Source organism: Hypomesus transpacificus, chromosome 13 (genome assembly GCF_021917145.1).
Source record: "Hypomesus transpacificus isolate Combined female chromosome 13, fHypTra1, whole genome shotgun sequence".
Taxonomy (NCBI): domain Eukaryota; kingdom Metazoa; phylum Chordata; class Actinopteri; order Osmeriformes; family Osmeridae; genus Hypomesus; species Hypomesus transpacificus.
In genome coordinates, this window is record NC_061072.1 from 13,528,582 (window position 1) to 13,545,647 (window position 17,066).

At 43.9% G+C, this 17,066-nt stretch overlaps 2 protein-coding genes across 3 annotated transcripts; one reads left to right on the top strand and one right to left on the bottom strand.

Moving 5' to 3' along the window:
• Window positions 1-93: 93 nt before the first annotated feature.
• On the bottom strand, window positions 94-2,375 carry atpaf2 (ATP synthase mitochondrial F1 complex assembly factor 2). Its single transcript, XM_047033153.1, has 8 exons — window positions 2,112-2,375; window positions 1,864-1,908; window positions 1,608-1,756; window positions 1,418-1,515; window positions 1,119-1,199; window positions 881-993; window positions 649-764; window positions 94-402 (listed from the first exon to the last, which is right to left on the bottom strand). The coding sequence occupies exons 1-8, from the start codon at window positions 2,245-2,247 to the stop codon at window positions 265-267; spliced, it is 876 nt and encodes a 291-aa protein (XP_046889109.1). The 5' UTR covers window positions 2,248-2,375; the 3' UTR covers window positions 94-264.
• A 154-nt stretch (window positions 2,376-2,529) lies between these two features.
• noxo1b (NADPH oxidase organizer 1b) lies at window positions 2,530-15,232 on the top strand. Of its 2 annotated transcripts, XM_047033152.1 has the most exons (10): window positions 2,530-2,929; window positions 3,527-3,586; window positions 3,688-3,795; window positions 3,989-4,090; window positions 4,186-4,316; window positions 4,687-4,746; window positions 12,618-12,754; window positions 12,917-13,030; window positions 13,329-13,446; window positions 13,986-15,225. In XM_047033152.1, the coding sequence occupies exons 1-10, from the start codon at window positions 2,741-2,743 to the stop codon at window positions 14,650-14,652; spliced, it is 1,686 nt and encodes a 561-aa protein (XP_046889108.1). In that variant the 5' UTR covers window positions 2,530-2,740; the 3' UTR covers window positions 14,653-15,225. The 2 variants fall into 2 exon arrangements, with proteins under 2 accessions (XP_046889108.1, XP_046889107.1); XM_047033151.1 differs by lacking the exons at window positions 2,530-2,929; window positions 3,527-3,586; window positions 3,688-3,795; ... (1 more) ...; window positions 4,186-4,316; window positions 4,687-4,746 and adding exons at window positions 11,481-11,612; window positions 11,710-11,790; window positions 11,901-11,973; window positions 12,108-12,294 and having other exon boundaries at window positions 12,540-12,754; window positions 13,986-15,232.
• Window positions 15,233-17,066: the final 1,834 nt, after the last annotated feature.

A 17,066-nucleotide genomic window follows, 5' to 3' on the forward strand; every position in this document is an offset into this window, starting at 1 on the left:
CTTGGGAACTTTTTTGTAAGAAGTGCCTTAATTGTTGACTGAGTTTAAATAACACTGATGTTAAAGATAATGACAGATTACCATACAACGCTGTCACAGAGCAAGTCATTTAATTTGTTTACCAACAGAGGACAAAACAGGATCTAAGTTCTAAGGTCTTCAGAAGCTAAATTAGGTATGTCGTTTGTGTACCTTGTGTGTATATGTGTGTTGTCTGTGCGTGTGTTAGAGAAAGAAAGTCCAGAAGGCTCAGAGGCCACTTCCTCAGTCCTGAAGGAGTTTGCGTTTGATGGTTGAGCTTTCGGAGGTCAGGTAGACAAACAGAGCGCCGGCGGCTGTCCTGGCCCTCAGCTCATGCGTGTCGTAGTCATGAGCCCACTCTACGCTCCCCCAATGCTGGATCTGAGGAGGAAGCAAGACAACAAAGAACATATGGAGTCAAGGAGAAAACCCCCACCAAGATGCCTGAGTGAAACAGAACCTACCCACGACAGAGCACAGTAGATGATCCAAAGGAACCAGATGTTGTGATATCTGGATTTACTCTGCTCATGAGTTAGTAACGGTAGAAATCTTCTACATTAAGGTAAGCACTGAGTCATTTCTAAGTGTGACATGCAGTCTGGAGCTCATGAGATGAGGTCATACCTGGTACTCCTCCTCTAGCCGTGACAGCAGCACAGCCTGTTCCACTGTCAGGTGTCTGTCAATCAGTCCTAAGGCGAGGACCACGGACTTCAATTGGGTGATCACAAACTCCAGCCCTATAGTCAGAACACACAATGTAATTATTAATCAATACAAATCATGATGTAATATAAAAATGTATACTGGCACATTGTTACATGCTTTATACCAGTGGAAACATGAGTACTCTTACCTGTCAAGGACCAGAAGTTATAGGAGCCTAGGTGCTGGTGGAAGGTAGCTTTGGTTGCCTCTGGGATGTCTGGCCCCAGTATGCTGGAGGAAGAGCCGATAACAACGTTGTATCTGTAAAGAGAGAGAAGACAAGGTTTATTATAGTCAGACATACTGTTTTGCTGGGAGAAGACAAAGTGTAGAAGGTGCAACCTCATCTTGACTGATGAGACAAAGATCTGAAAAGTCAAACAAACCTGTCTTCAGTCCGGTTCAACACAGGGTCCCACTCATTCTTCTGCAGCTCCACCAGACCTGGGGGTTCATCTACTCTGAAACTGCAGGGAGGACCCACATTCAACACCATCATCCCCATGAACACCAATATCACAGTCATGTAACAGGGTATGTAACTATAAACTCTGAGATTCCAATTACTCCATTGCTATAACCTAATCATCTATAATAATAATAATCCATTACCGTTGCTAAATGAGAGAGCGGACTGGAGACTTTCCTTTTGTCCAGGTGATATCAATTGTATCATCCCACATACCAGATAGTGTCTGTTTCCAGGAACTTGAGGGCAGCGGTGATCATCTGTTCCTTGTCACGCTGTGTGGGGTTATCTATAGCTGTGTTGCAGAGAGTGGTCTACCAAGAGGAAGATGAAAAACAACATTAACCATATATTTACTTGAAGTACCAAACAACCAATCGCATTCTCTTTAGCCCACGGGCTGTACCATGTGCATGGTGTAGAATTTGAGTGTGTCCCTCTGAACATCCCACTCTGTTGCCACAGCAATGGCAAGGGCTTCGTTTGGGACAGCGAAGAGCTTCCCTCCAGGGGTTTTCAGTTTCCGCTTGTCAAGGTTGATCTCAAACAAACCACCTGGACAGACATGTAAGGACATGGAACATTCAACATCATTTAATAACATTCTAAGAATACATACATCATTCAACCTTCAAATTATTTTCATGAGTAAATGTTCTTACCCTCTCCTTGCGATATGCTGACATCTTCATAGAATTTATTTCTTTCTGGTTAAAATAAATACAGAAACACCATCACAATAATGCGTGCAGCATTCATGTACATAGTTGTGTGTCCACTGTTCCACAAAACCAACTTGTAGTTAGCTATGAGTGTATTAGTGTTTAAACTACTTGATTGGTATACAATTCAAAAACAGTCAGCAGTGGGCAAATGAATGAGATACACTAACATTTCAATGTTTTCTTACCTGTTATAGCAGAGGAGTATGCTTTACAATCCACTGAAAAACCAGTAAGAATGGCTTCACATGCTTTAGGGTAAACAGTGCGGGAAGACAGGGCACATCCCAGTCGACTCTGTAATCTCACAAGATTCTTCAACATATTTGCATGGACAACCTGCTGATCATACGTAAAATACAATCATTAAAACATTGCATCCCTTCGTTCACAGTTTCCAAACACAGCCATGCATGTGACCTTCCGACAGATGGAATATTTTGTCTAATCCAAAGAGCAGAGGGAAATGTAGTCTGGAAATTATGTTGCAATGCCCGCAGAGAACCAAGGTTGACACAGAAAAAACTACATTCACAAATCTCCCAAGAAACCTTTTTGATAGATAGGCCAATGAGCAGTTAGTTTTTAAACCTGTGAAATCTCTCAGCGAATGGGAGAGGTGAATGCTGATGCCTAATGTCGCCGCGTCGAAGTCCACTTACTTTTCGGGCGCTTGATGAAAACTGTGTTTGCTGATTTCAAGGGAATTGAATGTAGGTGAGCCGCCTCATCCGTGCTCTCCGTGACTCCCTTTCCAACTCTTATCGCACGGACGGCCACTGACTGCGGTCAGTGACAGCCCCGCGATACGACAGCTATGCCTGTCCCCGCCAGATACCTCAGCAACATCCCTATGGCCTTTGCGTCCTCGGCCTCGCTTATCCCCCCTCCCCCGATCAACACCCACCAGCCCGGCGTCGTTACTTCCCTTCTTTACAGCGGCTCCAAGTTCCGAGGGCACCAGAAGAGCAAGGGGAACTCGTATGACGTGGAGGTGGTTTTACAGGTGATTTTCAGGGGTTGTCATGTTAGCTAGCTATCTTATTTGGCTGTCAATCGACAAGGCATTTGCTGACCTGTCAAACAGCCCAACTGTCTGATTGACAGCTCATATGTCCTCGCTGGAAAATCACTGACAGCTGGCAGGTACATAGCTTTTTGACGATATCGTCATTTTGTAGCTACAACATTGTCTCAAGTAGTTATAGCTATTCATTTTTGCTTTATCTTGCACATGCTGGTTCAAGAACACGAACGATTGATAGCTGTCGTAGCTATCTTTCTGCAAGTAGTCTGTCTTGGCTATAGCTATGTGTACCATTAGGCTAATTTGGGTTTTCATTGTGTGGTACATCATTCTATGCACTTTGTAAAGCTCTCTCTTGGAAGTCGCTTTGGATAAAAGCGTCTGCTAAATGAATACATGTAAATGTAATAAAGACTACCATCTGGTCAAATGTATTGACTGATGGCAATGAAACGTTATGAACAGGATTGACTAATAATAATCAAGCATCATACAGATTATTGACTGTTTGTAATGAAAGATCAGGATTATATTTGGTCATGCATTTTTTCTTATATCTGTGATGTTTCCTGTCAGCATGTTACTATGGAGGATTCCTACTTGTGTGGGTATCTGAAGATCAAAGGACTTACAGAGGTAAGACAACAGGCTTCACTGTAGGACATGGAAATGCAATAGTTCCAATTCTTCTGACAATATGAGCGCTTTATAAATGTGCTACGTCCTCCCACCTGTAGGAGTACCCTACACTAACAACGTTCTTCGCTGGTGAGATCATCAGCAGGAAGCGCCCGTTCCTGACCAGGAAGTGGGATGCAGATGAGGATGTGGATCGTAAGCACTGGGTAAGAGGGAGGGGCCCGTAAAAACTCTAAACCCCAAACAACAATTGCACTGTCTCCTGGCCTGTTTTCCATGGTGATTTTACTGGGTGTTCCGCCCCTCAAACCTGGTCCTCCAATGTGTGACGCAAAGAAGTCGAGGGTCAGGTATCAATGCTGTGCTCCCTCTGAAGTCAATTATTCTTTTACACAACAGGGCAAGTTCCAGGCCTTTTACCAGTACGCTAAGACCTTCAACTCTGATGACTTTGACTACGAGGAGCTAAAGAACTCAGACTACATCTTCATGAGGTGGAAGGTAGAGTACACTTGACATGGGTTGTATCAGGCTACATGTATCCCTGGTTAGCTCTATTGTCCATTGGGTAACTGTGTGGTGATTGGCTCCTGCAGGAACAGTTCCTGGTTCCAGACCACACCATCAAGGACATCAGTGGAGCTTCCTTCGCTGGCTTCTACTACATCTGCTTCCAGAAGTCCACCGCCACCATCGAGGGCTACTACTACCACCGCAGCTCTGAATGGTACTAGGATGACTTCTTTAGTAATACCTTTAGTCCAAGGAGGTTACACTGTGTAGATTCTAAAATGTTTCCTTAAGTTTTGTTGTAAGCATTGGTGAATGGGTAGCAAGGCCCTCATGAGATGCTGTGTATTTGGAAAAAGTAATCATGGGGGCTCACCGTGTTCCTTTTCCCTTTTAAAATAATTTAACGTGTCACTCCATTGAGGTTAGTTTGTGTCCCAATTATTCTCTGTCCCATGATTGGCAGCAATATGTTTCCATCTCACTTGAAATAAGAGTGCAAGCACAAATACACCCTCTTCCTCCTCCCTCTTCCACCTTCCAAACACACTTTCCATTTTTCTGCAACCCCCACCCTGCCTTCCCAGGTACCAGTCTCTGAACCTGACCCATGTTCCAGAACACAGCGCTGCCATCTACGAGTTCCGGTGACCCCGGCAACCAGGCTCTGTTGGCGCACAAAGACTATGAGGCAGAGCAGAGACCTGCAGATGCAGCTGGAAAGAGGCAGAGGAGGAGGGCTTGAGGGAGGATGGTGTTAAACGGAAAACTGTGTTTTATGATAAAGATGAGGACGTTCCTGTCAAAGGTTGACCTAGAATAAGGGAGATGGGGGGGGGGGGGGGGGGGGGGGGGGGGAGAGAGAATGGAAGGATGCCTGGTAGCTTTTATTGGCTGTAGGATGGAGGGAGAAACGACTGACTGACTGATTGAAGGAGGAAAGGAGCACCGATTGGCTCGCTGACTGGAGAGACAGCGCTCAAGGACATCTGCATCGGATCACCTCTTCACTTAATCTGTTTGTTTTTTAACATATTGGTTTTATTGGTCCTTTTTATCCTCCGGCTCTCTGCTGCTGCTTGCTGTGCTGGGACACTTTCCAGAGGTCAAACTAGGGTCACGGCCTCTAGCCTGGGGGGGCGGCGGGCGTAATCTCGTTTGACTCAGCTAAAATATGACAATGATTCCTTGACGGAGTCTGCTAAAGAAGGATGGATGGATGGATGGATGAAGGGATGGACAGGTGGGGTCTGTCTCTGCCACAGCCGAAGCAACAAAACGGATGCATTGTGGGATGAGTGGAGACGCTGAGCTGAGGACCTGTGTACAGGAGCTGGCTGGACTTAGTGGCTGGACAGTGTTTTTGTTGCTATGCTAGGTCTGATGCAAACGAGATTTTGCTACAGTATTTACCTCTTTTAAATAGACAGAAACCTCCGCAGAGCTTCACCAAGTCATGGGGGTCTTTGCTCTAAGCTAGTCTGGGCGATGTTGACGAGTGGTGGTTGTGGGTATTGTGTTGTTGTGGGTTACGCAGATGAATCAGTGGGTTTCGCAACCAGGGGTAGTCCAGCAAGGTTCGGGTTTCACCGTTCACCGGTGGAATAACCGATAAGTAACGTGCCAGCGACCTGGTGAACCCAATGAGGAAAATCAAGTGTACCCTCGTGTTACTATCCCCTACCTATCTCTGCATCCGACACAGACAACACATAGAAACAGATACTTCTAGATAGCTATATCCTTTGGGTCTGTTTTAGATGTTTTTCATCCCTTGTCATCTCCAACTATGCAACATTATCAACATGGCACTCCGCAACTATCAACCTCAACTTTCCAGAGAAACAAATCTATTCTATCATCATCATAGTATTAAATGTCTATCTTTATCACCATTAAAGGAACTATTTTTGTCTAAATGCCTTTGGAATCACACCCTCTCCTCTCCCACCTTTGCCCTTTCAATGTGACGGTGCCATCTTTTTCAAGCTTAAAGAGTTGTATTATGACCACAGAGTGTGTAATGCTGGACTTGTGAGTGGAGTAAACCATATCAGAACAATAATGACTCTGTGTTTGTCCGTAACCCAAGGATACGTGCTGATAATACATACACCTGTCTTCATTCCCTTAAAAACAGTAGTCATAAAGTTTTATCAGTAAGTTTACTCAAAGGCAGTTCATGAACACGACTGTACCCATAGCCTGGTGTAGGTTCTGGACATGCTGGGTGGAAGTGTTGATTTGGTCCCTCGCCCATTCTGTTCACTCATGAGCACCCTCTGGTGGTTACAATGGTACATTTCACTGTAATCAGAATCAGAAAGGGATTTATTTGCCATGAAAGTTTGCACAGACAAGGAATTTGCTTTGGCAGGAAGGTGCATACAATAAACATATGGGAATCTTAAATTTAAATTGTGGTCTTAACAGAGCGCACCTAGCTACCGCGGCTGCCTTCGTCGGCGCCATCATAGGAAATTGATAAATACCTGCCAAAAACATTAAAACCAGAAATTGAGTGAACTTGCAATTTCCATCTCCATAACACTGAAGAAAACCTGCTAATGTACTTGATTTCAGCCTTTTTAATCCTGTCAAGTAATGTTCATTTAAATCCAGACTTTAAAGCTAGTCATGTAATTTGCTTCAACAGAACACAGTGATTCCCATTTTACAAATAAATAATAGTAATAAATTATAAAATAATTCATGTTGTTATTGTTTAAAAAAACGGTATTGTTAAAATGTTTTTAACAAATGTGATTAAATAAATAATACTGCTTTGGGTTCCCTTACATATATGGATGTAAGGGATCTATTACATTCATGGTTCCAGGGAAACTCCACTTTTAGATGTTTGCCCTCAGGTAAAGACATAGTACCTGTGCTTGTTCCTCGTTGTCACTTGATGATGGGATATGCCTGTAAAATCGCTCACCTGAAATGTGACCAACAATGGATTATGGAGCTGCATTCCTGGACCTAGTCTAAAGCGTTAGAGTAGCCGAAGCCTACCTTCAGAAATACCAGGATTTCCCAATCTCTTCTCCTGGAACACACCCTACGTAATGTAGGAGTACAAATGTTTGCAATGTTTCAGACTCATTCTATCATACCATCTAACTTACTTAAATGGCTACTTACTATAAATTGTACATTTTCCATTAGTCAGTGGTACATGTGTTGGTTTCAGGGTCAGGATGTCCCAGGTTTACAATTGAGAGAGTAAGAGAGAGACAGGCCTGGGGACCTGGGATCAGGTAATAGGTGTCCAGTCAGGCACATGATGAACTCCCTGTAAATGAAACCAGTTACATGATGCATTCTGTCCATGAGAAAACATTCCATTTTACAAATTCTTCTTTGACAGTGTCTTTCCACAAGAGGCCCTTTTTTCTTCTTCTTTCTGTTTCCAAGCTTTGTACTACCTGGCAGTTTACCTGGCACAGCGTCTTCTTGACATTCTGTGTATCATGTTTCTGCAGCCTGGCAGTGTTTGGTGTTAAGAGCAGACATAGGTACCTGACACTGCCCGGAAATAAAGGAAGTGTGCAGAAATGTTGATGGTTAAGTACAATAAAAATTGTGTCTGGCCTTTTTGTGTGTGAGTGAAACAGAAACACAGCATCACTCATTTTTAACATTACTTTTATATTAAATATTCACTTACATGTAACATGCTACTTTCCCCATTTAGACCCTGGTTTGTCTTTGGTAACATACTTGGAAATGACATATACTAGAGTAGGTGATCTGAAAGGTAGTCTAAGGAGATTTGTACGTTAGGAGCATAAACTGTGTGTTGCATCATGGGTAAATATGGATAGGAACAATGACCCTAGCATAGGAGCTGCAGTGCAGAAGATAAACAGTACGCAAAAGAGATACGTTTTTTTATTCAAATATACTGGTAACTGGATCTTAAACATTGAGTAAAACTTTAAGTTCATAGCATACAGGGGATGTTTGTTAGGAGGTTGGCACAGTCATTTACTAAGAACCATTGACATCATTTGGTTCTAAGTTCATCTCTGTGGTAATAGCTTACCACTACCAAGATGTACCTAGGATGAGTTCATGATGCAGTAACTCTGCTGAAGAGCTCCCAGTCTGAATGAATGGTAAAATACATATACAATAACATAATATCAAATTACAAAAGGTGGAGATTTTTCCATAACAGTTCCCTGATCAGATAATTAGAGAGTAGAAACAGTATGGTGATAGTGAGCAGTAGAATCGCCAGCAACGCAGTAAACCAGCTTCACAACAAACAAGCTTCCAAGGTGTGGCTGTCAATCAAACCATGTCCTAGACACATGCCCACACACCCTGCTTCTGCCAAACTGCCACAATGCCCGTTATACCAATGGTAAGGAGGAAATGTTGTGATATCATCTGTCCTTTGTTACAGTATCTTAGGTAAGAATCAGAAGAGATGGTGATCACTGGTAATGGTGGAATGCCTCAGGTGCCAAGGGTTGCCAGGTTGGAGGAACCTTATCTGAATCTCGGCATGCAATGCTTCAAGTTTCTTTGACCACAAAAACAATGGGTCGGATTGTTGCCTGTTCCCTAAGAGTATAGAAAGGTTGGTGTTTTGGAACTGACTGAGATTAAAGGACTTCAAATGATCAAATCTTCCAAAAGAAATCTCGACTAGGCCTGGACTGGTAAACTGGCATACCAGGCAAATGCCCAGTGGGCTGACACACTTGGGGCCGATATGATATGTAATTTATATATGTATAAATCTTTATTTGTATATTTTTTATAAACTTGGCCAACGACCGGCCCATAAAGCAGGGACAGCGGCCCATTGGTTCATTTTTCACACTGACACTGGGCTGGCCCAATCACATCTCTTAACTATTTTGGTGTACTGGTGGGTAGTGGCCATTTTTTGTCCCAGTCCATCCCTGATCTCGACAAACTGAGTGCTTTTAAATCAACACTGAAATCTTCTATAAAGTAGCCCCTCCCACTTTTGAAACAGGGAAGATCCTTACAGTAAATGACTCATGTGCTTTGTTTAAGTCAATACAAAGTGAGGCAACTCTTGTTCCCGTACTGAAGAATAAAGCAAAACACCAATCCTAATCTGTGATTGATCACTTGTCAAATGCTTGGTCAACAATAATTTCCGCCGTGGCTCCTCCTCCTGCCCCTCCTCCTTCCCCGGGGTACCAGCTGTTTACTATCTCTTCCTTCCCAGAAGCTAAAGACAATGCAACACCTATTCCCTTCAGCCTCCCAGAAATGACTTGGAAGTACGGGGGAGGTGAATTGCCAACCATAAAGCACAGTGACAGATATCACTGTGATTATGTTACATTCAGTCCAGATAGATAAAACAAAACAAATAAAAACATCAGTCTGCTCAATTTAATGGGTTTTCAAGTTGACTATTTTGATAACTTCTTAAATGTAATATTAATTCTCTGAAGAGACAGGAGTTTTACATTTGACTTTTCCAATGAACGTTAGAATCCTATTCAGGAACAGTCCACCAGGACTCTGGATAAGAGCGTCTGCTAAATTATTAAATGTAATCTTGGTTTGGCTGGACCATTCAATGTTGAACCTCTTCTGATTGGCTCATTGCTTTCATTTTAATTCTAATGTTGGATCTCTGGATTAATTCACAAGTTCAGGATCTAAGGCTGGCAGATGAGGTTGTTAATCACAAAGTTTAGGTTTTCTGTCCTCTGCCAACTCTAGTTCTAAATCTCTCCTCATGTCTGGTGTTACAACATATTTTAAACATAGCATGTATACATATTATGTATAATTAAAGATTGCATGTTGGCATCCACAACATGAATGTTTTTCCAATATTGTTGAGTCATCTCATTGGCAAGACATTGATCAAACGTAATTGCAGATTTTACAAAATATGTTGTCCATGGACATAAAAGGGGTGCAAAGTAATTGCAAACAAGTGCCTCCATTACCAATACCGGGACCTCTGATAGAATACAGTGAGCAGATCTAATCTGATTTGTAGGAATAGACACAGGGCCTATTCATAGATAGGGTTTCGTGTAAGGAACTAAAGCAATGACTCTTAGTGGGATTTATGTTTAAACATCATTGCGGGCAATGACATGTATGGATGCTTGACCCTTTCTGTCTCTTGAAAAGCATACCTGTTTGGTTGATCTAGTCCCTGAGTTGGCTTCAGATCCTTGTTTGTTGTGGTGCCAGCAAAAAGGCATCCTAGCTTTGTAGTTTCTGTTTGTTTAAACAAAATTCTGGATTTAGCTGTTCCAGTTTTATGGTTTTGCAGTGGAATAGCAGGCAGTTCTGATGGAAAATATCATTTGTATGTGCATGTTTGTGTGTGTGTGTGTGTGTGCATGTTTGTGTGTGTGTGTGTGTGTGTGTGTACACGTGCACCAAACAGGCTTTGTCCTCACGACCCAATCAAACAAGGCCCATGTGGCGTTTAATCCACGTGCCGATGCACCCCCACAGGCCCAGGCAGTCCTGACCTTTACTGAAGAGAGTGTATGTGTTTGTGTAGAAGTCCTGGCACCCTTTCAGACAAACCTACTGTGCCCCCCCCCCCCCCCCCCCACACACACACACACACCCCTGAGATCCACGTGTGGGATAACCCCTTACTTTGAAGAGACACCTGCGCCCCCACTCACGTGCCCCCCCACCATCCGGGTCTGCATGGGTTGGAGAAATTACAGGTAGATGACAGGTGCAAGTGACTGCACGTGACTGTAGGCAGCTCTCTCCGAGGGGAGGTTCAGGGAGGCAAGGCAACAGGAACATGGAACACGTGGCCAGTCATGGCAGGGCTCAACAAGAATCCCGGTGATATTATACTTTAATATTCTTAGATGAATAATAATTTTTGTTTAAGTATTTTTTATTGAATAGTCTTTGACCCCCCCGCCCAGGTATTATACTTTTGTGTCACGGCGCTAGTCTATTAGGCCTTCCAGTACTGAAACCACAAGCAGGGAAGAATACATTTACATTTAGTCATTTAGCAGACGCTCTTATCCAGAGCAACTTACAGTAGGTACAGGGACATTCCCCTCAAGGCAAGTAAGGTGAAGTGCCTTGTCCAAGGACACACCGTCATTTGGCACAGTGGGAATCGAACCGGCAACCTTCTGATAACTAGCCTGATTCCCTAACTGCTCAGCCACCTGACTACAACATTCCTGTTGCAGCTCATTTCATTCTTTGGGCGGTGTCATGCCAAACAATTGAGGACACGTTTATTTAAATCTAAGCCATGTTGCCATACATTTGCAAACAATTGCACTCTGTCACGTGTATTCGGACATCTAAACCCCGCCTACTCCTAGTCTGTATTTAGAGTCCACTGTCGCACTGGGAATCAGAACGAGACGCAGCGGCTAGGCAAACAGTTTAAGTTGGAAGAAAGCCCATAAGTACTCCAGGTGAAAAGATGGGTGAGCAACGGCGATGCGCAATTAGTGCTCGAATTATTGGAGTGATGCAAAAAGACGAATCCACCAAAAAGGTAAAGTTCACTACTGAAGAAAAAGTGTTCAATTACGTATCTGATAAATCTTTAATGATCAATCAATATGATAACTTAAAACGTTTTTTATCAACAGATGTTCATGATATCCATTTTGTGGTCGGATCAGAGTGAAGTGATTATTTACAGATCTTTCCACGATTTTAAGAAATTAAATGTAAGTTTTTTTTTATAAAGAGCATCATGGTGGTTGTGATAAGATGTCTGTAGTGTGTTAAGGACACATTTTAAATAATTCAATTGTAAAATTATCTGTTGTTTTAACAGAAACAATTGAAGAAAAGGTTCCTTGTTGAGAATCCTTTCCGGAAGCAGAACGGAGTCATTCCTAAATTCAGAGGTAAAGTTTCTACCTGCTGTTTATAACAGAATACATACAGTATGTTGATCATGTAAGGATACTCTCTAGTATTACTGGTCTGCTTTGGTTTCCACATATCCATTTCGACCTGTTCCTGCTCTGCTTCTTCCCAGACCAAACCATAAAGACCAGCTTCCAGAAGAAGAGTGGTCCAGGGAAAACCCTGCGCCGCATGAGGTCCCTGGAGTCCTACTGCACTCAACTGCTCAACTGTGACTCCTCTGTGACACAGAGTTCAGAGGTCATCCAGTTCTTCGTTCCAAAAGATCATGACCTGCAGCCCGACTTTGCCAAAAACAGGTACGCTACACTAACGCCTGAAAGTGTTTGTAAAAAAGTTTAAATGACAATGTCTAGCAAAGAACAGGAATTGAAGTAGAACACATGAAAAGGTATTTATATCCTCTGTGACCATGTTTAATAACGAGGGTTTGTTCTAGTGAGAGTGTTGTGTATCCTACGGCCCGTGCTAGTATCTCGTGAAAGTACCACCCAGACGTGGTTGAGGGAAGGTAAGATAACACCGCATGCCTTTCCTCCACCAGCACTATGATCCTGCCTTCGGAGGACCTGACGGGGACCGGGCGGCTGGGACAAGGCCACAGCAAAAGTCAGCGTCTGAGCATGGGCAACGTGACACATCCATTTGTGACGCGGATGTACCGCTGTGTGGCGCCCTACGAGACCAAAGACACCATGAACCGGGCCTTTCCGGTGGCCCTGGGAGAGAGGCTCGACGTGCAGATTAAAGACCCCGCAGGTAACGGCTTCAAAACACTTCTCTCATGCAGAGGGATTTTTCTCCGTTCAAGTATTCATGGTCCACGTGTCACTTGTTTTTTGGGGACGATTGTGCTGAAATCTTTTTCTTTCTCTCTCTCTGTCTCTCTCGATTTCTCTTCCTCTTTCTCGTTGGGTCTAGGCTGGTGGCTGGTTGAGAATGAGGATAAGAAGCTGGCCTGGTTTCCAGCCCCTTACCTGGAGTTGTGTGACGAAGAGGAGGAGGAAGATGAGGAGGATGGAATTCCACTTGGAGGTAAAGTCGATGACCTATTTCAGTTACATTTTGACAGCGTCATCTAGAATTCTCTGATTTCAGCTGATGGCGTTGTGCATTCAGCGTGTTTTAGACCGGTCATTACAGTAGTTATTCCACCTTGTTACCACTAGAGATCAGTGTTAGTTCAGCAGGATATCCTCCCCTCATGCCAAAACGTTGGACCACTTTTATATCATTTTCTGATAAGTTTCTCATGGGACATGAACTGATAACCACATAATCAATGTTTCCTGAATGGAGGACCGTGTGAGTAACCCCTTGACTGTTCTTGCAGACAAGCTGTTCTGTGCGGTGAGGACCTACTCTACGAAGCAACATGACGAGATCTCCGTTCCTATTGGCTCTGTGGTGGAGGTCCTGAGGCAGTCAGACGACGGCTGGTGGCTCTCCAGGTACGCTGAACCATCCGTCTCTCCAGTCTCTCTCAGCGTTAACGGAGCAGGCCCGCCTCTTAGAGAGAATTTCCTCTGAGTAGAGTGAGCGGAATGACGGAGCATGTGAATCAGGGGCGGTCATCGAGAGTCATTGGAGCCGACACGTTTCAATATGCCGCAAGTTTAATTAAGGAAGTTGTTTAACAATCTCGGTATCATCGAGGTTATAACAGGCAGGAGAAACTGTCTGCTTGGCATGGCACCAAGAATAACCCAGGGTGTGAAAGTAACATGTTAGACAGGCGTTATTTAACAACAGCTGACAAGGGAGAGGCAGTGAATCATATCTGTTTGAGATTTCGTCCTGATTGTCTCAAATGTCAAGTGTGAACGCGTTGTGACAAGTGACGAGCGGGTGTGGAGGCTGAAAGGAAATAGATTTAGGCCTTTCATGTTAGGAGGTCTTTGTAGGATTCAAGGAAATAACAGATCTAATATGAAAACCAATCTTGTGTTTTGGTTATTTATCTCATCCATGGTGAACCTATCTCCCACAGATACAATGGCAGAGTCGGCTATGTTCCCTCCATGTACCTGCAGCCCTACCAAAACCCCCGCGCCGGCCTGCACTCCTTCCAGAGAAAGCTGCATAGTTCCTCCCTCAACCTGGCAACCCAGTCAGTGGTCAGCATATCTGGCAACCGTAACCTTCCTAACCTGCAGGAGAGCAGCCTGGAGAAGCCTTCCTCTGCCCAGCGAACCAAATGGCTCCAGAAGGCGAGGTCTTTGGATGACCTGTCTGACACCTGGCCCAGCCCGGCCCCCACAGAGAGGGAGGAGTTGGGCTCCGAGAGCCGGAAAAGCAGCCTCGATGCTTCCAGCACAGGGTCTGAATTCAGCTTCTCCTCTGGGAGCTCCTCAGGTAGTGAGTCCTCCACCCCCCCCTTCTCCCCCACTGGAGCCGAGCATCAGACTCACCCAGGCAGCCCCTCATCTTCACCCCCCCTGCCTGGGCGGAGCAGCGACGGTCAGAGTAGCACTGACGTCAGTCTACCAGCCCTGAGCCTCAGCAGCAGCCCCAGTAAGATGTCTTGCCCCAGGGTGCCCCCCCGGCCCCAGCCCCACGAGATTCTGACCCGCTGTACCACCATGACCCGCAAGGCTGCCCTGGCCTCCAGAGCCAGACTCCTGCCCCAGCCGTCAGACCTCGTCCTGACCTGCTAGAGAGGGAGGAAAGGGGGGGGGGGGGGGCAGATGGGAGGCCAGGTTAGAGACAGATAAAGAAAAGGATGGAGATTTGGATGGAGAAAGGGTGTTGATGGAGTTTAAGGGTAACTTGTTGAACGTGACTGCAATCCGACAGATTTTCTATCTAAATTGCATCTACAACTGTATGTTGAATGGGCCTTGTGTTCAAGCCTGTCTGCACTTTAGTACTGCAACGGGAAGGAGTAAGAGGGTCAATTGTTCAGATAAATCAAGATAGTCGTTTATTCACATATGTGACATGTTAGGGTGATTTAATGTTACATTCAAACACAAATACATTTTCATTTTCAGTGGGATACTAATTCAAATGGCCTATGAGCATGAATGGAGTATGTTTATGTTAACACAGAAAAATTCTACTTAGAAAATGTACACTGTAGATACGTTTGATAGGTTTCTTTCACTGATGTCTAAAGTTTGTTATTCCATAGTGGAACACTACTGTAACCATTTATTAATGAAGGGAATATGGCAGTTCATTGTAAATACTGTACAAACCCATGTATATGCACCTTTTATAATGTTGAATTAAACAATTTCAAATAACTTTTACATCCGTGCTTTATTTTCTTGTTGGTTGTTGATTGTACTGTAGGTGAACACATCAAACAAAAAAAATGGCAGGGAATTAAAAACCAGTAAAAACCAATATTAGGTTTCCCTAGTAAAATAAATGTTATCTAAGAACAACTTTAACTTGTAAATTACTTGATTTTCACGAATACTACTGGCCCCTCAAGCCTACACCAGACTACACTATCCCTGTAATCCTGTGGTATTTCTTATTGTTTAAAAGTCATTGTGGACAGGTGGAGGCTCCAGGTGCATTGCCTGTCGGTTGAGGCTGCCCCCCCAAATGAAATGCTGTGCCCCCCTCCCCCTATTATAAAAAAAAAGAAAAAAAAAAGGCCCGCCCATCCTATTTGTTCTGGAGCCAAGCCTAATAAGAGATCAAACAAACTGAAAACAACCTGACAAACTACTCTCCCCAACACAGTCACACAGTCACACACGCACACACTCACACATCCACCCACACACTCATACACACACACACACATACACTTACACATACACTCACAGACCCACACACTCACCACACTCAGGAATGTCTGGCAAACCATCACACAAGCAGATGCCGACACTGATGGATTCCAAAGAGTGTAGAGGCAGATGCTGCCAAATCACAAATTAAAAGCAACACAGCAGTTGATGAAGTAAAACACACAGATTGAGAATGACCGCAGATCAGCTGCAATCTTGGCCAGAACCAGATGTTCCATGAAGGCTGGCCTTCCAATGATGTGAGAGAAACCAGAACAGAATTGTGTGGGTGGACTTTCTTTGTTTAACAACTACATTTACACAGACAGGGAAAGTCGTAACATTGACTTTTGGAGTGTGTGTGATGTTGTACAGTATATCCAGTCCCATTAGTTAATGTCAATGTGGTTGCTGTGTCACCTTAGTCAGCGAAGACATCCATTTTTCATTCATTATTGACCTACCAAGACTAATAGTTGTCCATACAGTATGCCTTCTTATTCAACTATTTGCTTTGCAGCATCAAAACCTTGGTCTGGCTGCCGATTGGCACGAGCACAGTCAGCTGACTGATAGCGGCAAAATAGTGACTTGCCTTACCCACCAAGGTGGCGGCACCTCCCTGACTGATATCAAACAATGATGCCACTAGTGTGATAGGATTATTTGGCAACTATTTCCCAAATGAATCATTCATTGTCAACAAGTCACTTTCATAAAGTCCAGTGTTGAAATTCCAATGGTTAGTGTTGTACTGAATGTACTGATCTGTTTTAAAATGTTAATGAAGTGACTGAGTTTGGTCCAGTCATGAGAGCCTAATGTTCCTCTGTTGTTAGGGTTGGGTTGTTTTGGCCCTGAAGAAAATGGAGTTTCCCAGCTGGCATCATCCATATTTACTTTCAAAATGGATGTGGTCACCTTTCAGAGGTGTGGCTTTATATGATCCACAAAGGAGCCTATTGTGCTCTCTGGAGTCTGACTGTGTTGGAGAACAAGCAGAAGGAAGAGGTTTGATAGGACACGTACATGCTGGGAAATGATCACTCTCCTGTGACACTTGTAAAACAAAATATAGTTTATGAGATGTGTGTGTGTGTGTTAGTGAGTGTGCACGTTTCCAGCCTACGTGTGCATGGCATTGCTCCACATTGTAGGGATGGTTAGTCATTAAACAGATATTTAACACAACCTTGCTGAACTCATGAAATGCAATACCATGCCATGATACACAGGTGAAAAAAACAGCTCGAATGTCATGTTCCACGTTGACACACATTGTCTCTCAAAGGGTGAAACCCCTTACACCAAACATGAACCTACCA

Bases quoted from the DNA above. Each gene is read 5' to 3' on its own strand.
- atpaf2 (XM_047033153.1), bottom strand. From the start codon at position 2,247: ATGTTGAAGAATCTTGTGAGATTACAGAGTCGACTGGGATGTGCCCTG. The intron at 994-1,118 runs GTTTGTTTGACT...CTCTCTTTACAG, and splicing joins TTGAACCGGACTGAAGACAG to ATACAACGTTGTTATCGGCT. The intron at 765-880 runs GTAAGAGTACTC...TTCTGACTATAG, and splicing joins TAACTTCTGGTCCTTGACAG to GGCTGGAGTTTGTGATCACC.
- noxo1b (XM_047033152.1), top strand. From the start codon at position 2,741: ATGCCTGTCCCCGCCAGATACCTCAGCAACATCCCTATGGCCTTTGCG. The intron at 3,796-3,988 runs GTAAGAGGGAGG...TTTACACAACAG, and splicing joins ATGTGGATCGTAAGCACTGG to GGCAAGTTCCAGGCCTTTTA. The intron at 4,091-4,185 runs GTAGAGTACACT...TGGCTCCTGCAG, and splicing joins ACATCTTCATGAGGTGGAAG to GAACAGTTCCTGGTTCCAGA.